General features: G+C 53.5%; 1 protein-coding gene across 1 annotated transcript in view; it reads right to left on the reverse strand.

Annotated features, from left to right (window-relative positions):
* The window catches only part of notch2 (notch receptor 2), a 73,474-nt gene that overhangs the window by 43,300 nt on the left and 5,928 nt on the right, over positions 1-24,246 (reverse strand). The window contains exon 2 of the mRNA XM_069194368.1: positions 11,785-11,866. Within this exon, the coding sequence (XP_069050469.1) occupies positions 11,785-11,866 (82 nt within the window). The remainder of the gene's footprint in view (positions 1-11,784; positions 11,867-24,246) is intronic.

Raw genomic sequence — 24,246 nt, forward strand, 5'->3', positions numbered from 1 at the left:
AAGCAGAGCTGCTGCAGTTTCCCTGGGGCTTGTGCACGAGATGGAGAAATAACACCCCTCTCTCTCTCCCCTGCAGCCAGCAGGCCTGGTGTGTCATGGCTCTGTGCTGGGCCTGCTGTCAGGTGTGCTAAGGCACACTGTCTGGGGACATGCCGACACGCCCGCCGTTCGCCAGCCACCTGCCGCCCCCCATACCTGTCCCCTGCCCCTCGCCCCAATCAGCGCCTATTGTCCCGGAATCACAGTACGCCACAGCCCCCTGGGACGTCCTGGTAACCAAAACCGGTCGGGGCTGGAAGAGACGCACATCTCCACACAATGGCTCATTGAGGAGCCTCCCAGGATCAAAGAAGCACACCTGTCACTGCTCCGGTTACACTGCGCTGATCAACACAGCAGGCTCCAGATGCACACTGACACACACAGCGGGCTCCTGATGCACACTGACACACACAGCGGGCCCCTGATGCACACTGTCCAACACAGCGGGCCCCTGATGCACACTGTCCAACACAGTGGGCCCCTGATGCACACTGACACACACAGCGGGCCCCTGATGCACACTGTCCAACACAGCGGGCCCCTGATGCACAATGACACACACAGCAGGCCCCTGATGCACACTGTCCAACACAGCGGGCCCCTGATGCACACTGACACACACAGCGGGCCCCTGATGCACACTGACACACACAGTGGGCCCCTGATGCACACTGACACACACAGCGGGCCCCTGATGCACACTGTCCAACACAGCGGGCCCCTGATGCACACTGTCCAACACAGCGGGCCCCTGATGCACACTGTCCAACACAGCGGGCCCCTGATGCACACTGTCCAACACAGCGGGCCCCTGATGCACACTGACACACACAGCGGGACCCTGATGCACACTGACACACACAGCGGGACCCCGATGCACACTGTCCAACACAGCGGGCCCCTGATGCACAATGACACACACAGCAGGCCCCTGATGCACACTGTCCAACACAGCGGGCTCCTGATGCACACTGACACACACAGCGGGCTCCTGATGCACACTGACACACACAGCGGGCTCCTGATGCACACTGACACACACAGCGGGCCCCTGATGCACACTGACACACACAGCGGGCCCCTGATGCACACTGTCCAACACAGCGGGCCCCTGATGCACACTGACACACACAGCGGGCCCCTGATGCACACTGACACACACAGCGGGCTCCTGATGCACACTGACACACACAGCGGGCCCCTGATGCACACTGACACACACAGTGGGCCCCTGATGCACACTGACACACACAGTGGGCCCCTGATACACAATGACACACACAGCGGGCCCCTGATGCACACTGTCCAACACAGCGGGCCCCTGATGCACACTGACACACACAGCGGGCCCCTGATGCACACTGTCCAACACAGCGGGCCCCTGATGCACACTGTCCAACACAGCGGGCCCCTGATGCACACTGACACACACAGCGGGCCCCTGATGCACAATGACACACACAGCGGGCCCCTGATGCACACTGTCCGACACAGCGGGCCCCTGATGCACACTGACACACACAGCGGGCCCCTGATGCACACATCTATCTACAGGTTTTTACTAGACATGTTATGTTTTGGTTAAATACTGCATGATTATTACGACAGTCTGTCTCAAACTAAGAATGAAACACAATGTGGAATACAAGCATCCCAGCACACTCTTGATATTCTAGTGACCAGCAAGTCTTTTTTGGATGCAGTGCTTCTCTGTAATATTCCAGTGGATTCTGCCCATGCAGGCTTGCAGGCAGCACTAGGCTGTGATGAAGGGCTGGCTATCCCCCGTTTTTAGCAGAGCTGCAGGAAGTGTTTTTGGGTGCTCGTTCTATGACGCAGCGTTTGCTGCGCAACGCTGCACCACAGCTCCGATGAGCAACAAGCCGTGCCAGTACAGCCATGACCACGCATCCCAGTGCCCGGCAAACAAAAACCACATGTAAAGCAGGCCAGGCTGTGTCCGATTATCCACGCCTCCAGCGCGGCACTGACAGGGCGGTGTCATCGCTGCCGGACTGTGCTGGGAACCGTACCTCTGCTTTGAAGGGCTCCTATATATCATCCACACTCTTTAGTGCCGCTCTTTGAAGCTGCAGACCCTGTGACGACCTGCGTTGCTGTTGTTTTGGTGAGAATGACTGGGGCGTATCCAAAGACAGAAATCTAGAGGGAGTCCCAGAGCTGTGTTGCATTATCCCAGGCCTTGTGTAACTCCCAACAGGGGGTACTAGGGATAGGGTTTTTTTTAAGGCGTTTCGTGTTTTAAACGGTCCTTGAGAAACAAAACTACGCTGTGACAACCCCTTCACTGTCAACAAGCTGCTGAAGCTGGCGAGAGGCGCAGCCAGACGGTGCCTATTCCAGACACACGGGGCACCAGGCCAGATCTCACTGCTCTGTCCCCCAGACAGGAGCTGGGACACAGGGGCAATGCAGAACAGCCAATCAAGCCAGCAAGACTTGGGGAGGTGAGATCAAACTAAGGCACTCGACAAACACCCTGGCAGAGCTGGGGAAACATGCAGACTCCACACAGACAGACGATTGAGACCAAAATCAAACCCTGGGTCTCATCTCTAACCCCCTCACCGCCATGTTCATCATGCAGTACGAATCATCCCTTTAACCGAAGAATTCATCCTTTAACCCATTTAGAAAGCTGCTGTGAATTCCAGCAGGGGCTGTAGAGACAGTTCAGTGTTTACGGCACTGTTGCACATCAAGAACAAACCGGCCAGTGAGCATGCCTTCAGACTGTGCCCTCCGAGACACAGGGCACTGTGGAAAGGCGCTATATAATTACTGCCGGATCCGATTTTGCAGCTTGCCGCCGAGACGAATCACCGAGCATGCTGAGGCTGCGGGGGGGAGTGGCGAGTGGCCGCAGCTGGATCATATTAACCCCCCAATTCCCTCCCCCAGTTCACCACAGAGTCAGCGCCCACTCCTCCCGACTCGAGCGGGAAGGGGAGGGGTTTCCTCCTCGCGGTTTCTCCCATCACACCCTCCCCGGGGCTCTCCTGTCCTGCCCGGCCCTCCCACCCCAGCGCTCTCTCAGGGAGGGGGGCGGCTGAGAGACTTATTTTTAGCAACACATCCACCCCACTCCCACCGCCCTCCTGCTGTGAAGTGTCTTTTCTTCGTTACTGTCAGGAAAAAGAGTGGGGCGCGGGGAGGGGCTGACGATTCTCGGAGCACGTTACGACATCGCCTTTTAATCTCCTGCGCAATCCGAGCGCACGGACGACGAACAGCAGAGACGTTTTCACATGCTGGGTCTTATGGTCACCCGCCAGCGATGGCCTTTCTGTTTATGAATGCTCTTCCAAGTTTATTTCCAGTAACGGAAGTGCTCTTACGATTTGTTTTGTATTTCCAGTGTGTAAACAAACCAGGCCCACGGAGCTCGTCTCCAGCAGCCTCTCCCTTGACGGAAAGCTGAGGAGAACTCACGCCTGGGGCACCCCCGCTCGCACCCCAGCTCTCCCGACACCCCCACGGGCACGGGCTCAGCCCGCGGGCCAGGTCAGCAGGAGGGACAGACAAGGGGCTGGACAAAGCTGACAGTCTGACTTTCCCAGCTTTTAGAGGTCAGGATTTTCCACGCAGGCCGTCAGGGGCCTTGTGTCAGAAAGGGTTTTGAAACCGAGAAGAAACGGCCAGTGTAAAGAGCAAGCGAGGGGGTGTCTGCAGCCAGCGGTCTTGCCAGATCACTCCGGTTTCTCTCGGCGAGGTGTGGTTCCTTAAATTCCTGCTGCATGTTTTTTTCTTCTTCTTCTTTCAGACGACAGTCACGTCAGGCGGCGCGGGGAGCCCTGCGGCCCTGCGCCTGACCTTCCGCAGGCCCCCCGCCGCGCTGGCGCGGTCTGGCACAGATGCCCACTTCTCAGCGGCCCGCCAGAGGTTTAGCAGCTGATCGGCACATTCCTCGGGCCCGCGCCACGCACCGGCGCTGCCCTCGGGCCCTGCGAGTGTGTCCGAGCCGCCCACGCTCCAGCAGACCTCCGGCAGACACACGCCGGGGGGGGGGGCGCCCCAAACCCCGCACAGACTGGACCTCTCCCCGCAAGCCAGCGCCCCTTGGTTCAGCCTTGGGGTCACAACCAGGGGGACAAGAAGACTCATTTCAGCTCACACAAATCAGGCATCTTCCAAACTCTCCAAAACCTGCTTTCGTCCTGAGCCTCTAGACTCTCTGCTTGGAGCAGGAACGAGCAGTAAACAAGCAAACCCTCCACAGCTGGGCTTTCCTTTCTCCAGCACCTCCGTGTCACAGTGTAAAAGGCAAACTTGCATTAACAGCCCACTTGTCAACAAACAGCAATGAGCTGCTCTCCCGCCTAAACCCCACGGAAGGCCAGCACTTTCTTCAAAGGAGCGAGCCAGCTGTTCTTTATTAACGTGATCCTGATTAGATACCCTTCTAAAAGCACCCATTCACTGCGACTTCTCAGACTGGCATTATTAAAGGCCAAATCCATCAGGTACAAAATGAGGGAATGTCTGACACTGTAGTTTTCATTTTGCCCATTTTTTTTTCCCCCTTTACCTTTACCAGGCTTTTTCTATACAATAGCAAAACATTGTCTTCAGTCTTGTTGTTCACATTTCATAGTACATTTTCCTTTTCGAAGGTTTAAATGCCATATGGCTGCTTTTTAATTGAAAAACCACATGCAGCAGCAAAATGTGGCTGCTGCATCTTGGAAACAACAGCTGAGACATGACGAGATGACCAGGCAGTAGACCTGCTTCGAACACCTTTGATCTTCTAGCTCCTGCTTCACAAGTGGACCTGAAAAGGAGCCTTCTGTGCAGATCTGCAAAGGCACGCTAAAGATGTTCAAGTCCACATTTAGTTTAAAATGAAAACATAAAAAAAATGCTGCCTATAATAACATCAATGCAAGCCATACAGTTCTAATTATACTCTTTTCTGTGCACTGCTTCAGAATAGGTTTTTAGGGTGGGCGTTTTTAACACCTTGCTATTAAAAAACCACCCGTTTCTCAGCAGTCAGTCCCCTGATTTTCAAACCGTGCCATCAATGATCAAATCCGGAAATGCAGCTTTGCAAAAATGGACTGAAACAGGTATTGGAAGGCTGTGCTTAAAGATGCAGTTTGCAAAACATGTCTCCATACCACCGTATCAACAGCGCAATTAAATACAACAAACTTGCACATTGAAAATTCCAGAGAGATTTTGCATATTCCTGCCCCCCCCGATTAGGAGAATGTTGCAATCGTGACACCATCCACCACGGTTCAGTGAGAAGCCAGTCTGGTCATATCCACAGGAGTCGTTCGATTATGAGACTTTACCTCTGACCGATTACCAGTCTTTGTTGTACTGCATTCAGTGCTCCTGACAGGACACTCGCCCCCTTTGTGATGGAGAAGGGTCGGATATTTTTCTCCTTGAGAAGCTGAATGAGAGGAAGGCCCAGTTGTGCGTCTTTTTCTTTCGGACTCCAACAGGGGCTGCTTAGCAACCCTGCTCAGGGCTCCATACATGTCAGCTAAAACCCCAGTAAGCGGTCAAGTAATGAAAAATACACGTGTACATATTAAAAGCCAGTTCGGTAGCAGACATTATTTAATTAAATTACATTATCAGAAGGCCTACTGGTAACATGGGGAAACCACTACAGAGCTAGGTGTAATGTGTTAGCAGCTTTGAAAACCACCCTATGTTTGCAGCTGATTAGAAGTTGACAGCATGGATGGGGCAGTCAATGCCTGTTGAAATCATGTCCGGGGCTATAAACACTGAACTAAGTGTACCCCACCATTCCCTTACCCATGCCGTTACCATAGGGTGGGACACCCCTTAAACCATGAAAGAAGGATTCCTGCAGCACCTCCAGACTATGTGTGCTGATTGGGTACCTGGCTCTTAGTGTCCAAGCTGACACACCTCTCCAGCTTGGAATGGTTTTTTATTCCTTGGCCGCACAGACCACCGCTGCCACCTCGGTCCTGAAGCCTGTCCTCCACCACTTCCAGGGTCTCTTACCAATGCCCAGAGTCTTGTACAAACCACGTGTTGCTTCCTGCTTGTCCTGAGCTAACCTTCTCTCGAGAAAAACCACAAAAGGCACGGAAAACACACCAGGAAAGACTGGACATTTTTGCACATAACCTGTTATCTTTTTGTTGTTTTGCACATTGCCTGTTGTTGTTTTTTTGCACACTGCCTGTTGTCTCTGTCTTTCTTTTGCTAAACAATTGTATTGTTATTGTTGTTGTTGTTGTTGTTGTTTTTTCCTTCTCTTTGTACTACTTATGTCCGAGAGGTAGCTAAATAGCATTTTGTTATGCCATATACCATGTATATGAGTGTAATGACAATAAACTTGAACTTGGATGCCCTGTCTGCTGGTTACTGGGATGCTGCTGAAATCTCATCCTGCCTGTGTGCTGGACCCAGAGTGTCTGTGGCCCTGGGTGACCTTGGAATGAAAATGCAAACGGGAAAGGAGGCCTCCTTCAGATATGACTGCTGTACAAGAACCCCTGGCTGATTCGAATGGTTGAGCACATAAGCCTATTCACGGCGAGCTAAGCAATAGCTAGTGTTTGCTTTATGACTAAACGTTGCTAATCTGGCCTTGAAAAGAAGCGGTATCCCTGCTACAAGAGCACTTTCTAAAGGGAACTGGGGCGGTCTTCGAGCCATTTTTTCTACGCCTCTCTGCTCCGACCTTAAGCACGGAAGTACAAAAGCAAGCATTGGCGCGCCATTGGCTGCACATAACATGACCTCTGGCTCAGATACTGCAAAACGCCAAGACATCCTGTGCATCACGTACCGTGGAAAAGAAAAACTTGCTCTGCAACCCTGACAAACCTTTTTTTTCTCTGTGTTCCTCACTCTGAATTGTTTTAGAAACTAATATCTGCATTTCTGAGGGAAACTATCTCTGTGGTCGATCCACAAACCTCGACTCTACTCTGCCAGTTTTCTGTTTGTCTACTGCTTGCACTGAGCTAATCTCAAAAAAGAGGTGAATACTGTGGTATTATAATAATCGCGATATTACCATGCATTGCAAATGGAGCCTGGCGCGTGTTAGGTGATGGGCTGGAACGCTATAAACGTGTAGAAAGCAGAGAGGCAAAGCTCTAAATGTAGGCAGCAGGGCGGGAGGTGGTCTGGGTTCAGGTTTGGGAACTGGATGTTTGTGGGCTCGTAGCCCAGGTGAGATACTACTGTTGTGCCCTTGAGCAAGGGACTTCACCAGCACTGCTCCGGAGAAATTTTCACCTGGGTAAATGTGTACAAATGTAAGTGGCGGCAGATAAAAGCAGCTGCCGAGTGAGTCACGAACCTTGAAACGCAAAGCTGAAGGAGTACGCTAACCCCCCCCAGGCTGCGATCCGACTCCCGCTCGGGGGTCCTGAGAACTGAACGTGCTGCACAAAGCTCAGCCAGCAGCTCCGCCTACAGGAGCGAGGGCGTGGCGGGGCGGACAGGCGCGGACCATCCCGCTCGCTCCTGAATTTCGACAGGCTGGCCCGCGACGGCCCCTCTTTGCCTGGTACATTCCTCGGCAGCAGGTTTTTGAACACAGTCCAGGGCGAGACATGTGGGTTTGATTACAGTCCCTCTCAAAACCATGAATAATTCCAATAACAGTAATATGAACTAATAGAAGGCAGAGCTCCTGCCTTTACTTGCTGGCCAGCTGTGGGGGAGGAACGAGAGCACAGCCTAACTGGGAAGAATAAAGCCCCTCAGTCACGGCACTGAGACAACACTCTGACAGGAGGGCCCTGCACAGCTCTTTAGTCAACAGCTGACCTCAAGGTTGCTTGAAGCCAATTCAAACACTATCTAACGAACCGGAATGCTGAACACCTCCCCCAGATGCGGTAATGCCCAAAAGGAGAGCATTACAGTCCATTACAGGCCCTATCAAAGTGTCCCACCAACAGGCTGATCTTCGGGGCTTCGTTACTTTATCATTATTTCAACGCCTGTGCCAGACTCCCACACAGAAATACACTAGTAGGTCCAGTTAAACTGCCCTGTCCTTAAGCAGTGCCGTCTGTCATTCCCAAAGCTGTGTGTATTCTTGAGGAGATGGAGGATATTTTGAAACCCACCGACGGTGACAACGACGAGCACATCCAGGGGTGAAAAGGACCGAGACTTCCCCGGCGGTGTTTAATCACGCCGGCTGCTGAACGCATCTCGAGAGGGAGAGGAAGAGCTCTCTTTTGTAGAAGAGAGACGTCCGTCAAAGGTGGGGAGGCAGTCTGCAGACAGACACGGGCCGCCCAGTGGTCTGCCTGCCTGGAGCGCAGTCACGCCAGACGGGGGCTTACGCTCGGTCACCACGGCAACGCGAGGAGGGGTGTCCACGCCGCTGCCGCGCCAGGCCTCACGCACGCACACACAGGCCAGGGACCCGGCTCAACAGACGGGCCCGCAAGGGACCACCTGATGCCTCTTGTTGCCGAAATGTCAGGATGAGGAATGGTAAGCCAGTGTGAACAAAGGCACTGCTTCATTTCCACAGCTTAATGCGGTTCAGACAGAGCAGTTCAGGAAAAAAAACAGTGTTACATACCGGCTAGAACTGACCACGTGCAAATACCGTTTCTATCACAGGCGCGCTATTGCACGTAGGAACCCCAGCAGCAAAAACGGAACGGAATCCCTGTGATCTTCCCTGACGCTACAAAGATCGCACTAACTAGCAAGAACGCTGAGCAACCGTATCGATATCTCCAAAAACCTCCGTGTGCTAAAACGGAATATTTTGCCATTTTACCGGATAACTCATTTTCTTACCAAAACTGACATTTCTTAATGGGGATTTTGTCTTGCTCTGCAGCTACCTGACGCCATGACAGTTAAGCAGGGGTCGTGGGTGAGAAAGAGGGGTCAGCACCGGGCGTAAAAGACACCCCGAGCGGACCGGCCCCCCGTCATTCTGACACCCCCATTGAGGCACCCGCTTCCTTCCATCGGGCACAGCGCTGAGCTCGCCAGGCCGGAATAACGCCGAAAAGACGAAGACGAGGGCTCAGCTCGGCCCCGAGTGCGAGCCGCTGGCCTCCCTCCCCGCCCGTGTCGAGGGGGTGACCCGCGCGCGGATGTCGGGGGACACCGCCCCCATCTCAATCTGGCTTGTGGGTTAGGGCGCCAAGACGAGTTCATGAATCCAAACTAGGTGGCGGAGAAAGAAATATCACCATCGTATTATCGAGTCCGTATTTCGAAGCAAAAACCCAGTATTGCGCAGAGTCTGGAACGGGAGATCGGCTACAGTTCCGCTCAGTCTGCGCAGCAGTTAACTCCCCCGACACACAGGAAAGAGGCCTCCGTCTTCAAAATGCCAGGTGAACGGCTCTTGATGTTCCCCCACTAAGCTGTCATTTCTAAGCTTTCTCTAGCTAATAACGCTAATGACAGGGACGAGAGGGCAGGACAGGGCAGGACTGCGGGGCAGGGGAGGGGAGGGGATGATGACAAATAAGACCTGACAGGCTAATTCCTCTGCTCCCCTGCTCTGCCGCCTCTGCGGCGATGAGCGAGTGATTTTTCCGAACGAGACGCGGGTCGGGTTACAGACTTGTGACTTCTGAAGGAACGTCCTTTTGCGTTACCTGCCCCAGGAAAAAAAAACAATCTGCCAATTCAAACAAAAGGCAGATTCTCTCCTCCCCCCGCGCTGTCAGCAGTGCACGCCGAGCGCGGCCCTTTACAAGCATAAGCAACAGTGTTGTTGGCGACGGGCTTTCCTGTGTGGCCGGGGATCATGCAAGGTAGACTCCAGAGGAGCACACAGCCCCCTCAGTTTCACTTCTTCTCCCCGGTCAGGGGCACTTGCCTTCTGTGGCTGTGGCACACTCCAGACACACAGCGCCACATCTAGAGAGACGTGCCACAATCTGCCAGGACCTTCCCACAGGACACTGCTTTCCCAATCTCCCCTTCGCCTCCCCGCTGGCAGGACAGGATTGGCTCCAGCAGACACAGAGCAAGCGGACGTCAGGCTGGCACGCTTTGATCTTTCCGCAAACACAAACCAGCAGGAGAGAGGCGAGGCGAGGCAGGGCGAGAGTGCCCTCGTTTTAAAAGCGCTCGGGACTCGCTGGGTGCTCTCCAGCGTGACAGCCACTGCCACACACCTTGCCCGCCGCGCGCTGGCTCCCCGCCGCGCCCCGGCAGCGCTGAGCGCAGCCAGGCGGCCACACCGGTCCGACAGCCTTGCCTACACACCTCCTCCTGCGCCTCTCCCGTTCGCCTCTCTCCTCCATATCGCACCCTGTCACTCCGGCAGCTCTGCCGAGTTTCCTCCCCCCTCCCCCAGTATGACTGACAGCTGGGAAGAGTGGGAGGTTCCCATGACTACCTCACTCCCTCTCACCCTCTCCCTCACTGAGAGGGAGTGAGAGGGAGTGAGGGAGTTTGAGGAGACAGGGTGAGAGGGAGTGAGAGGTGACAGGGTGAGAGGGAGTGAGGGTGGCAGGGTGAGAGGGAGTGAGGTGGTAGAGGGGACAGGGTGAGAAGGAGTGAGGTGAAAAAGGTGACAGGGTGAGAGGGAGTGAGAAGGGCAGGGTGAGAAGGAGTGAGGTGAAAAAGGTGACAGGGTGAGAGGGAGTGAGAAGGGCAGGGTGAGAAGGAGTGAGGTGGTAGAGGGGACAGGGTGAGAGGGAGTGAGGTGGAAGAGGTGACAGGGTGAGAGGGAGTGAGAGGGGCAGGGTGAGAAGGAGTGAGGTGGTAGAGGGGACAGGGTGAGAGGGAGTGAGGGTGGCAGGGTGAGAGGGAGTGAGGTGGTAGAGGGGACAGGGTGAGAAGGAGTGAGGTGGAAGAGGTGACCGGGTGAGAAGGAGTGAGAGGGGCAGGGTGAGAGGGAGTGAGGAGGTAGAGGGGACAGGGTGAGAGGGAGTGAGAGGGAGTGAGGTGGAAGAGGTGACAGGGTGAGAGGGAGTGAGAGGGGCAGGGTGAGAGGGAGTGAGGTGGTAGAGGGGACAGGGTGAGAAGGAGTGAGGTGAAAAAGGTGACAGGGTGAGAGGGAGTGAGAGGGGCAGGGTGAGAAGGAGTGAGGTGGTAGAGGGGACAGGGTGAGAGGGAGTGAGAGGGAGTGAGGTGGAAGAGGTGACAGGGTGAGAGGGAGTGAGAGGGGCAGGGTGAGAAGGAGTGAGGTGGTAGAGGGGACAGGGTGAGAGGGAGTGAGGTGGAAGAGGTGACAGGGTGAGAAGGAGTGAGGTGGAAAAGGTGACAGGGTGAGAGGGAGTGAGAGGGGCAGAGGGGGGCAGTCTGTCTACCGGGGCTCTCCCAGTGCCAGCGAAAGAAGAAGGAAATGCTGACGCAGTGCAATGAAATCACCTCAACAGCTGATCTTTAATACAGCCCCACCTTGTTTTGCAATAGACTTTTCCTTCACTGCTGTTTCCCAATTCTCATCACATAAACAAGCTGCCAGCTCTCAAACACACAGGCCCCGTCCTTCACCGCCCATCCTCTGTGTCCTTCTGTGCATACTATGTTCAAAAACATATGTATTGGCTGATTTACAGAATCATGGAGACCTGCCGTTTCCGTATTGTGGTACTCTTATCTTGCACTGCGTGACTTTTGCAAAGCACCTTGCACACCCTTTAACAAGACCAGAAGAGACCCTCACAGGCCCTCACCAGACATGCAAACACGCATTCTGTGCACTTATGTCTATTTATATCACAATTCAAAAAGCATTTAGCCTTTTTGCCCAGACAGACTTACCTGCAGTAACCGGTGCCGTTTCTGAATGTGACGCAGGTCCCATTATTGACACAGGGCTCCTTCGTGTCCCGACACTGCAGGGCTGAAACAACAGGGCAATGTCAGACTACAGAAATTAAGCCACATTTATGAAGCACATATATATATATACTGTAAATCTGAATAAACGCATAACATGCACAGTCATTTACACACATGCCCAAATGTTTTAAGGCGTAGCGCTTCTGAGTGTTACTTCTAAGAACACACGAGAGACAGCGCTAGGCCAGTGTGTGCGCAGTTTGGCTTTGTGCATCGTAGCGCGGTACACAAACATCGCGCCGCGCAGTGCCTAACACGAACGAGCAGAGAGGAGCATCGCAGGAACCAAGAGGGCCAGACCTTGAAGGAAGAGTTTAAGGAGGTGCAGAAAGGGCTACACACAGGGTGTTTAATGAGCTCGAGCTCAGGGAGCTGGAATTACTGACGCGAAACATGCCCCGCAGTGGCATCACGCTCAGGGTAGCAGCGGACTCACTCCCCGCGGGAAATACAGCCCTCTCAATCGCAATGCATATAAACCGCGGTCCACTTTTTCAAGTCAAATGTAAAAAAAAAACAATTCTCTCTACAGCTGCCACCATCTATACCCTATGTGTACCCCCTGTACACCCTATGTGTACTGTGATTGGGGTGGGATCTGATGTCACAACATCTAGGATTCAAACCTTGACATTTACGGATGATGAACAATTTGGCTCCAGAATATGCGACAGCAAACGAACAGCGCAGGATCTCGACGCTCATTAGGCAGTTAGCTTCTAAGCAAGAATAAACTAAAGCTTGACGCATTTTAAGGGGCTGAGAGGGGGGTATGACGGCTCTCTTCTGGCGACCTGAGGCAGCTAGATTTCAGGCCCGTCCGGTGAGCAAGACAGCGCAGTCCAGTCAACCGAGCATCTCGCTGCAGCGAGCAGAGCGCAGCGCTCGCCGAGCTCGGCGCAGCAAGAAGAGGAAGAAGAAAGGAGAAAAAAAGACCAGAAAAAAAAGAAGAAGAAATGGAAAGAAACTGAAAGAAAAAACACCGCCACCAGAAGTGAAAAATGAGTCCACTGCCTCGAGGCCCTTCAGGACAGGGAAAGAGTGCCGAGTGTGTGTGGGGGGACGCGGGTCAGGGTCCGCTGGAAACCGAGTGGAGCACAAAGGGGAATTATCCCGCAGCTGAGATGCTTTTGACGCCCTCGTTGGCGTCTGTCCCGAATCACTGCGCCGTTTTCCGTTACTACAACACCATCCCAGCAGGCAGCCTGTGCTGCGTCCGGCCGCCGGAGCCAGGGAAATCACGAGGAGGAAAACAGAGCCATTCCCTCACTTTCTAAACGCATACAAAACTACATTTCACTTTGGGTCCTTTTTTCTGTGCCTATAGAAGCTAGCGCCCCCAAAAAAACAACCCCTCAAATCGCATTGGGGCAAGAAGACAGGGGGGCACCTCAGCATTGCAAATCAGCTCTGTGGTTATCCGAACACGCGGCGCCGTTGGCGACGACAGACGTCTACAGATGAAAATCTGTTTTTTTTTTCTTTGAAAGGACGAGCACGTTTCTGCCTCACACAAATTAAAAAATTAAAAAAAAACAACAACATCCAACCCATTTGCTCATCCTTTTCGTTGGCTTTGAACTAATGCTTTGCACTTTCATATTTCCTGGTATACCTGCACCTGTCGGTCCATCCACTTTCTGGAAGCACTATATCCTTAGCTGGGAGTGGCGAGCATCGAGCCAATACAGCAGCCATGCCCTCTGCCAGCAGAAACCTCAATACATGCAAGAAGCAAGGGAGGGATCCAGTGCAGCCAAAAGCGGACATGACATCCATCTTCTAACTGCTTTATCCAGCACAGGGTCACAGGGGAGCCGGAGCCTATCCCTGCAAGCAATGGGCGTAAGGACAGGGCCCAGTGATGGGAGAATAGGAGTTACTGAAGCCAGGAGGGGACAGGGCCCAGTGATGGGAGAATAGGAGCTACTGAAGCCAGGAGGGGACGGGAGCCAGTGATGGGAGAATAGGAGCTACTGAAGCCAGGAGGGGACAGGGCCCAGTGATGGGAGAATAGGAGCTATTGAAGCCATGAGAGGACGGGAGCCAGTGATGGCAGAATAGGAGCTACTGAAGCCAGGAGTGACAGGAGCCAGTGATGGCAGAATAGGAGCTACTGAAGCCAGGAGGGGACAGGGCCCAGTGATGGGAGAATAGGAGCTACTGAAGCCAGGAGGGGACGGGAGCCAGTGATGGGAGAATAGGAGCTACTGAAGCCAGGAGGGGACAGGGCCCAGTGATGGGAGAATAGGAGCTATTGAAGCCATGAGAGGACGGGAGCCAGTGATGGCAGAATAGGAGCTACTGAAGCCAGGAGTGACAGGAGCCAGTGATGGCAGAATAGGAGCTACTGAAGCCAGGAGTGACAGGAGCCAGTGATGGCAGAATAGGAGCTACTGAAGCCAGGAGAAGACAGGAGCCAGTGATGGCAGAATAGGAGCTACTGAAGCCAGGAGAAGACAGGAGCCAGTGATGGCAGAATAGGAGCTACTGAAGCCAGGAGAGGACAGGAGCCAGTGATGGCAGAATAGGAGCTACTGAAGCCAGGAGAGGACAGGAGCCAGTGATGGCAGAATAGGAGCTACTGAAGCCAGGAGAGGACAAGAGCCAGTGATGGCAGAATAGGAGCTACTGAAGCCAGGAGAGGACAGGAGCCAGTGATGGCAGAATAGGAGCTACTGAAGCCAGGAGAGGACAAGAGCCAGTGATGGGAGAATAGCAGCTACTGAAGCCAGGAGAGGACAGGAGCCAGTGATGGGAGAAAAGGAGCTACTGAAGCCAGGAGAGGACGGGAGCCAGTGATGGGAGAAAAGGAGCTACTGAAGCCAGGAGAGGACGGGAGCCAGTGATGGGAGAATAGGAGCTACTGAAGCCAGGAGAGGACGGGAGCCAGTGATGGGAGAATAGGAGCTACTGAAGCCAGGAGGGGACTGGGGCCAGTGATGGGAGAATAGGAGCTACAGAACCCAGGAGGGTACAGGGCCCAGTGATGGGAGAATAGGAGCTACTGAAGCCAGGAGGGGACAGGGCCCAGTGATGGGAGAATAGGAGCTACTGAAGCCAGGAGAGGACGGGAGCCAGTGATGGCAGAATAGGAGCTACTGAACCCAGGACAGGACAGGAGCCAGTGATAGCAGAATAGGAGCTACTGAAGCCAGGAGAGAACAGGAGCCAGTGATGGCATGAAAGGGAATGAGGAGGTTCATAACAAAGTACCAAAATCTCTTCAGCTACACTAAGGCCAGCCAATCAGATCCCTTTAGTCTTACGAATAGATCTCAGGCTGCCCTCGCAGCTCCACAGATGCCAGCGTGCAGGGGAATTACCCACCGCCCTGCGCTCCAGTCTGACGCTGACCCGCGCAGGGTGCCAGAAACAGTTTCTGTTCACTCCAACGTGTCACACTCAGCATCTGAAAACTCCCTCTCATGATCTGCTTTCTGCTTCTTACAGGAATCGCACAAAAAGAGCAAGAGGGCAGCTCACACAACACCTGATGTCAGTGAATAAAATATCCGATGCGTCATCCACCACCGAGGTGAGAGGACACGGATGAGAGTGACTTTTTGACAGCATGGGTTTTGGAATTGAGTGGGTAGAAACATGGCAGCATAACAAATCGCTGTATTACAGCTTCACTGGATCATCCATTACAGTACTACAGCGTCGCATGTCACAGGGGACAAAGAGCTGCCTGCACCCTGACGCTCATTCCTGTGGACAGCTGAAAGAAAAACTGCGCAGGGCGGGGGGAGAGAAATTAACAGTCCTCGCAGATCTGGGAAGCCGTCTCCCTCGTACCGCACAATAAAGCGAAACCACTCTTTTTCGTTTTCACTTCCCCCCGAAACGCACACATCTGTCGGGATCGGCTCCGGACACGTGGAGCCGGTGCGGGGCGGGTGAAGGAGGAGGAGGATTTCCGGGAAGAGCCAACGGGGCTGAGGAGAAGGCGGCAGGCCACGTGCCCGCCCGCCAGCGCCGTCACCGCAGCCGTGAGGCTCGCCTGACACGCAGGAGCGGCGCAGGAAGAGAGCGGCCCCGCTTCCTGCCTCGCTGGCCCGCCAGCCCCATCCCCGGCGAGAGAGGCAGGGAGACGGGGCCAGAGCCCAGGGCAGAGCCCCAGAGAGAGGGGAGTCAAGACTAGCGGACAAGCTGGAAAGCCTAAGACACCAGGGCTGTCCGTCTGAAGCCGGCTGCTCTCCTCTCACCCCCCCCTTCCCCTGCACAGTCTCCCCCTCTCCTGGAATTAAGGGTGAGGCTCAACGCTTCTCCTTTTCTGCCAGGTCAAGGCCAGGGTGCGAACTGGAGCACCCCGATCACCAGCTACAGCTCGTGCTCCAGGTCTGTCCACGCCCCCCAGGGTCCCTTTGTGCCCTACAGAGTGCAGGACACCTGCAGCCTGGCCCTGCGGAGCACTGCTCTGCTAACACCAGCCCTCAGGCAGCAGGAGAGCAAGAGGACGTCTGTCCCCGTGAGTCTCGGCCTCAGAATCACAGGCTGTTTGGGGCGGCAGATTGAAATTGGGCGGAGAGGTGGTTCTGTGGCTAAGGATCTGCGCCTGTGACTGGAAGGTTGCCGGTTCAAATCCCGCGGCCGGCAGAGGAATCCTACTCCGTTGGGCCCCTGAGCAAGGCCCTTAACCCCAACTGCTCCAGGAGCGCTGTACAATGGCTGACCCTGCGCTCTAACTCCAAGCTTCTCTCCCTGTCTGTGTGTCTGTGTCTCCATGGAGAAAAGCTGGGGTATGCGAAAAGACGAATTCCTAATGCAAGAAATTGTATAGGGCTAATAAACATTATAAAAAAAAAATGAACAGAAAAGACTCAGCTGCGGTTCACCCTCCTGCATCACTTCCTGCCTGTTGACCGAATCTGGGTGCAATGGTTGTGTGGGTTTAACCCCTCGCATCCTGACAAAGAACCTGTAGGGTTTCTAATTGCTAAACCCTCTGCTAAACCCGGGCACTCCCACTTTCAGCAGGGCTGCAGTTGCCACACTAGTTGCTAATTAAACATAGCAAATGCCCAAAAGGCAGAATTAGCAAATAAATAAGTCAGGGGGGATTAATAATGCATGGATCTCAAACAACATTGTTTAAACAGGTATTGGTGCAACAGAGCAGCACTGAGCCTTTTAAACCAGTTAGTCGAAGCTATTCACATCGCCCGTTGAAGAGGAAAGGCCCAGTAACCAGCTTTGCACTTAGTCAATTTTCTGTCTGCTTGGTTATTAAAGAGCAGACGCTTCCACACAGAAATAGGAGACACCAGCTCCCAAGACTAGATTCTCTTGCTTTGCAGCACTAAATACAATCCAGCATGGGCAGATACGGGCCCCTGCCCTCCCCACACTTCAGATCTGGTGTCGAGTGTGATCCCGTTCTGAATTACAGACGCAACGAAATCCGTTTCAACGAACAAACAACTGCCACTGTACACTTCAAATTACCCTGAAAGTCCACCACGTGCGTCGCTAACAGGAACTCCTTTTTAAATCAGCTGTTGAGCACTTTAAAGATTTCGGTCACAAAACACGAGTATATGGCTAATTCTTTGTATATCAGAGGACGTCGTGGTGGCTGGAGACGTAGGGACACTTCAGCCCAGAGGAATACTACCGACTGAACAGTAAAGCACAAGGGGAAACCAGGGAAGTGCAAGAGCAGGGAGCACTTTTTTTTTTACCCAAAGGGTTGTAGGAGCATGGAACAAGCGACACCTGCTATGTTGTTCAAACCGATACCCGGGATTCTCTCAAGAAACAGCCGGGTGAACTACCGATTACCGAACGGACCCAATGGCCCCCTCTCCCTCAGAAACTTGCTTGAGTGGCGACTACACTAGAAGGCACGCGAAAATGACTGACGCTCCTCTCAGGCAGCGGGCTTCCCAGCACCCTCCGCCCTGACCCAGGGGGGGAAAGGCCACGACGGTGTGTCACTCGACACTCGCCTCAGCCTCAAGTTCGTTCACCTCAGCCATTGTCTTGAGCGCAGAGCTGTTGACACTGGTGTCGAGGCAATTACCTGCACCGGGTTCGCAGAACAGGTCCAACTGGCTCCTTACCTCGCTGCACTGCACTGCCAGATCTCTACAGATAAAACCAAGATACTTCGGAGCTTTTATTCTCCCCACAACGATGGCAGAAGGGATCCTGAGTTATTTAAGAAGCTACGGTACCTGCTGGTTTTCTGGTCTTTCTGAGTTTGCTCTACCCCTCCCCCGACCCTGGGCAGTGGGTCTGGGGGTGAGAGCGTGTCTCTGCGGCCACCAGGCCCCTCCAGCAGAAGGGCAGCTCTGCCAAGGAGCACCTCCGCCTACTTTCAGTCACTGCCCAGTCCAACAGAAGGCAGCGGTGAGCTGAAGAGTACCCCTACAGAAAAGGGGCACGAGGCAGGACGGATATATGCTGGATCGCTGGGGGCACACCCAGGCTCACACACAAACCAAAACCATGAGCACAGGAGCCCCGAGCACCTGGGGACAACCCACATGGCCTTCGTAAGAACATGCAAACTCCCCACAGACAGCGGAGCCCAAGAGCTGTGAAGAGCTGCCCCGCTGTGCCTGTCCCGTAGAGCCCCTGTCCTGCAGGCTCTATGGATCACCCTTAAATCACTCTCTAAGACGCAACTTTGTTTTGACCATTTGCTCCAAGCGGTTTGGCGATCATTTGCAATGAAAACACCAGTATGCCACCCCGCTCTGTGAACGACAGTGAACCGTTACTGAAACACACGGCAGTACCACATGGCAAGCAGATGTGTTTATGTTTAATTACCACCAGCCACTGCAGACTCTCAGAAATAAAACACACATTGTTTTCCTATTTTCAGACTCAAGGCTGCTATTAAGAGACTCCAGAGCGAGGGAAGAGTGCCCAGGCACGGCACAGCAGGGGGTGGACACTCCCCACCCCCCACGGCCCCTCTCTGGGGGTCGGGCAGGGTCGACCTGACCAAAAGGCTGCACTTCAGAACAGACCCAGACAGGCCTTCGGAAAGGCAAATAAAACACAGCAGTCTTCTGAGCTCCATAAAACTCCCCTCTAAGCCACTAATGTGTAACAGGCCCCAGAAGAGAGTAATCTGAGCCCCAGCACCCCCCCCCCCAGCACAGAACCTTGAAGATCTCATCCAGTGACTCACGCCCGCCCTTCTGGCCCTCCCCCGAGCTCCCAGGTGGGTGGGAGAGGCGGGGGTCCTGCAGCCAGAGCATGACGGCACAGTCCAGATGTGTTCCGCGGGGAGCAGGAATACAGCACCGCAGCCAGCGTCGCACGGCGGGATCACCGGGGCGATACGCAGCGTGACTGACCCGATTTCGATCTGCCAGACTCCACCAGCTCATACAGACAATTGGTTTCTTCTTCACTCGGGCAAGAGGGGGTGAGGAGTGAGGCAGGGGATGCCACACCCAGGCTTGGGCGCCCACACAGCGGGCGGGTTCGGTTCCCTCCGAGCGCCCAGTCAAGGAACTGAACTCTTCACAGACCTAATAACGGGATTGAACTCTTTGTTCTTACTTCCTAAACGTGCTGGAAGTTGCCTTTTAATGATTGTGTTTCAGAAGTAACCGAAAATCTCCCAAGCTTCAAGCAGGAAAACCAAACTTGCCAAGGTTCCAACCAATCTTGTCGGGATTCGATTCGCGGAAGAGCTCTGTGAAATGAAAACCAGGAGGTGTGTGAATCCCCAGGTGCAGGAGTGGGGATCCCTGGAGTGAATCCCTGTTGAAGCCAATAACCTGGCTCACAAGAAACAGCTGGATGAGACCCCTGGAATGGCTGACCACACACATGGGCTGGATGGACCAAATTGCTGTCTCTCATTGATTATCTTTCTTACGCTCTGATGACTCTTACACCCTGGGAAGCGAGTCACACTACACAGCTGATCTGACGAGCGCACACACAAGCTTTCTCTCAGGAGCCCCCAAAATATTTATCTGGACGACAACATTTCTCTTCTTGGACGGTGCTGCTCTGTCCTGGTCCTGAGAGACCTCATTTTCTTCCGATTTCTGCCCCAGCCAAGTTAACTGCAGGCACATTGGGTTCAGTTTTCTATATCAAGTGAGTTTTTAAAACTCTAAAAGCTCTTAAAAAGTTTCATGGGGTCTAGAAGTGGCATCGACACTGCCATTTCCCGGGTTTTAGGCAGAAATAAGGGACAAAAAGTCACAGCAAGCCGAGGAGAAACTGCATAAAGATCAACATGTTGATCTTACTATATACTGTATAGACATTTTAGGACATTTTTGAACCCAAAGACTGAGAAAACATCCTGAACAAACAAGCAGATTGATTACATTCAGCAATTAGCACCAGTGATTAAGGGCCCAGTCTGAATGGAAACCAGCAGAAAACCATTACTGAGAGCCACTGTTCAGGGAGGTATTAGAAAATACTTGATTTTCTTCACTGATGTAGAATCGGAGAAGATTATACCATTATCTTCTCGGATCACCTACAGAATCACTGACTCCTCTATCGCTCTCTGCACCTCAAAGCAGCTGAATACCGGATCGGGCCTGACTGCACTGCTTCTACAATACTTAACTCCTGTGGTCAAAATAAACGTAACTAGTCCACAGGAGGCTGGAGCACTCTGGGACCCCTTCCCAGAGTCTGGACTCTTCGCTGGTGTGAAAAGGCTATAAAGCACGTGCCCAGGAGACCTCATTCCTGAGGCCACGCTGCACCTGGATAAAAGCTACAGCCCCCTCTCTGCTCCCAGTGTCCCGGGACGAGGACCCCCTCCGGGCTGCTGTCCAGCGACAGAGCGGCTGGTTTTTGGGCGGCTGCAGTCGGAGGAGAGCGCGCTCATGCCTCGTCCAGGAATGCGGCCGTCAGAGAAAGTCAAAAGAGCTCCCCCAGGGCATCCAGAGAGAGCTGCAGTAATTCCTGCCCCCGTCCTGACACGCGCTGCCGGACAGCGCTCTCGGCGGCAGGCCCGCCCGCTTCCTCTGCCCTGATAAGCACTGGCTCCCAGATCCAGCCAGGAAGCCCTTCACACCCTCGACGGGAAACAATCCGACTGCAGGGACGTGCTGCCCTGAAGGAAATTGTTTCCTGTCCAGAAATCCAGATAAGAGTGATCCTCATCAGGAACCATCAGTGCTTTTCAGGAACCTGGGAGAGGGTTACACTACAGCACTGGAGTACTCTAGATCAGTGACTGAAGGGGGTGGGGTGTACTCTAGATCAGTGACTGAAGGGGGTGGGGTGTACTCTAGATCAGTAACTCGGGGGGTGGGGGTGTACTCTAGATCAGTGACTGAAGGGGGTGGGGTGTACTCTAGATCAGTGACTGAAGGGGAGGGGGGTGTACTCTAGATCAGTGACTGAAGGGAAGGGGGTGAACTCTAGATCAGTGACTGAAGGGAAGGGGGTGTACTCTAGATCAGTGACTGAAGGGAAGGGGGTGAACTCTAGATCAGTGACTGAAGGGGGTGGGGGTGTACTCTAGATCAGTGACTGAAGGGAAGGGGGTGAACTCTAGATCAGTGACTGAAGGGGGTGGGGGTGTACTCTAGATCAGTGACTGAAGGGGAGGGGGGTGTACTCTAGATCAGTGACTGAAGGGAAGGGGGTGAACTCTAGATCAGTGACTGAAGGGGGTGGGGGTGTACTCTAGATCAGTGACTGAAGGGAAGGGGGGTGTACTCTAGATCAGTGACTGAAGGGAAGGGGGGTGTACTCTAGATCAGTGACTGAAGGGGAGGTGGGGGTGTACTCTAGATCAGTAACTCAGGGGGTGGGGGTGTACTCTAGATCAGTGACTGAAGGGGGTGGGGGTGTACTCTAGATCAGTGACTGAAGGGGGTGGGGGTGAACTCTAGATCAGTGACTGAAGGGGGTGGGGGTGTACTCTAGATCAGTGACTGAAGGGGGTGGGGGTGTACTCTAGATCAGTGACTGAAGGGAAGGGGGTGAACTCTAGATCAGTGACTGAAGGGAAGGGGGTGAACTCTAGATCAGTGACTGAAGGGGGTGGGGGTGTACTCTAGATCAGTGACTGAAGGGGGTGGGGGTGTACTCTAGATCAGTGACTGAAGGGAAGGGGGGTGTACTCTAGATCAGTGACTGAAGGGAAGGGGGGTGTACTCTAGATCAGTGACTGAAGGGAAGGGGGTGTACTCTAGATCAGTGACTGAAGGGAAGGATGGGTGTACTCTAGATCAGTAACTCGGGGGGTGGGGGTGTACTCTAGATCAGTGACTGAAGGGGAGGGGGGTGTACTCTAGATCAGTGACTGAAGGGAAGGGGGTGAACTCTAGATCAGTGACTGAAGGGAAGGGGGGTGTACTCTAGATCAGTGACTGAAGGGAAGGGGGTGAACTCTAGATCAGTGACTGAAGGGGAGGGGGGTGTACTCTAGATCAGTGACTGAAGGGAAGGGGGGTGTACTCTAGATCAGTGACTGAAGGGAAGGGGGGTGTACTCTAGATCAGTGACTGAAGGGAAGGGGGGTGTACTCTAGATCAGTGACTGAAGGGGAGGGGGGTGTACTCTAGATCAGTGACTGAAGGGAAGGGGGTGAACTCTAGATCAGTGACTGAAGGGAAGGGGGTGAACTCTAGATCAGTGACTGAAGGGAAGGGGGTGAACTCTAGATCAGTGACTGAAGGGGGTGGGGTGTACTCTAGATCAGTGACTGAAGGGGAGGGGGGTGTACTCTAGATCAGTGACTGAAGGGGGTGGGGGTGTACTCTAGATCAGTGACTGAAGGGGGTGGGGTGTACTCTAGATCAGTGACTGAAGGGGAGGGGGGTGTACTCTAGATCAGTGACTGAAGGGGGTGGGGGTGTACTCTAGATCAGTAACTGAAGGGGAGGTGGGGTGTACTCTAGATCAGTGACTGAAGGGGGTGGGGGTGTACTCTAGATCAGTGACTGAAGGGGAGGTGGGGTGTACTCTAGATCAGTGACTGAAGGGAAGGGGGTGTACTCTAGATCAGTGACTGAAGGGAAGGGGTGGTGTACTCTAGATCAGTAACTCGGGGGGTGGGGGTGTACTCTAGATCAGTGACTGAAGGGGGTGGGGTGTACTCTAGATCAGTAACTGAGGGGGAGGTGGGGTGTACTCTAGATCAGTAACTGAAGGGAAGGGGGGGTGTACTCTAGATCAGTAACTCGGGGGGTGGGGGTGTACTCTAGATCAGTAACTGAAGGGAGGGGGTGAACTCTAGATCAGTAACTGAAGGGGGTGGGGTGTACTCTAGATCAGTGACTGAAGGGGGTGGGTGAACTCTAGATCAGTAACTGAAGGGGGTGGGGTGTACTCTAGATCAGTGACTGAAGGGGGTGGGGTGTACTCTAGATCAGTGACTGAAGGGGGTGGGGGTGTACTCTAGATCAGTAACTGAAGGGAGGGGGTGAACTCTAGATCAGTAACTGAAGGGGAGGTGGGGTGTACTCTAGATCAGTGACTGAAGGGGGTGGGGTGTACTCTAGATCAGTAACTGAAGGGGGTGGGGGTACTCTAGATCAGTAACTGAAGGGGAGGTGGGGTGTACTCTAGATCAGTGACTGAAGGGGGTGGGGGTGTACTCTAGATCAGTGACTGAAGGGAAGGATGGGTGTACTCTAGATCAGTAACTCGGGGGGTGGGGGGTGCACATGGTAGTCCACAGTAACTCAAAGGGGGGGTATGTACAGGAGCCCTTCATACCCACGAGGGCGCACTACAGGCATCCTTTATTTCAAACAACAGAGCACTCTGTCACTCCACTAACAGATGTGTCTCTATGAGCTACTGAGAGCCACATTAGGACCCTGCACAAGAAAAATGTGTTCAAGATTTTCAGCATGTTGTGCGGAAATCACTGCAGCTGTGAACAAAAACAACTTCATATGGATGTACAAACAGATTGCAGAGGACTGCTTTGGCACAGACATTACACACACATTCATAATACTCAAAATGAGGAAAAAAGGCATGGTCAATGAACACTAGGGGCTATCTGGGATAGAAGTGGCAGCCATTTTTTAAATCTACAGCCCTGTCTCTGTAAATCATATCAGCCAAGGAGCATTCCTGTGTCCCTTTTCACATACATAGATAAGCACACATTTAGGTAAATACTTCTGTATTATCCCCATTCTCTATACAGTAAGTAATGTGAGAGGGAGGCCATACCTGTTTCAGAAGCTGCCAGGCAAACCTATGGGCAGAGCAATAATGGCACCTCCACACCGCTGCCTCCGAGAGGCACTTCTCATCATCCAACGCCAGTTACCTCTAGCAGTCGCACCATGGAGAACCTCCCCCGCATCACACCATTTTCAAAACGTCCATTTGATTTTCAAGACTTATTTGGCATTTTTAAGCAACAGAATCCCGGGGCGGAACCCAGGACCGAGGGCCAAGGCGCCC

Source organism: Lepisosteus oculatus, chromosome 9 (assembly GCF_040954835.1).
Source record: "Lepisosteus oculatus isolate fLepOcu1 chromosome 9, fLepOcu1.hap2, whole genome shotgun sequence".
Taxonomy (NCBI): Eukaryota; Metazoa; Chordata; class Actinopteri; order Semionotiformes; family Lepisosteidae; genus Lepisosteus; species Lepisosteus oculatus.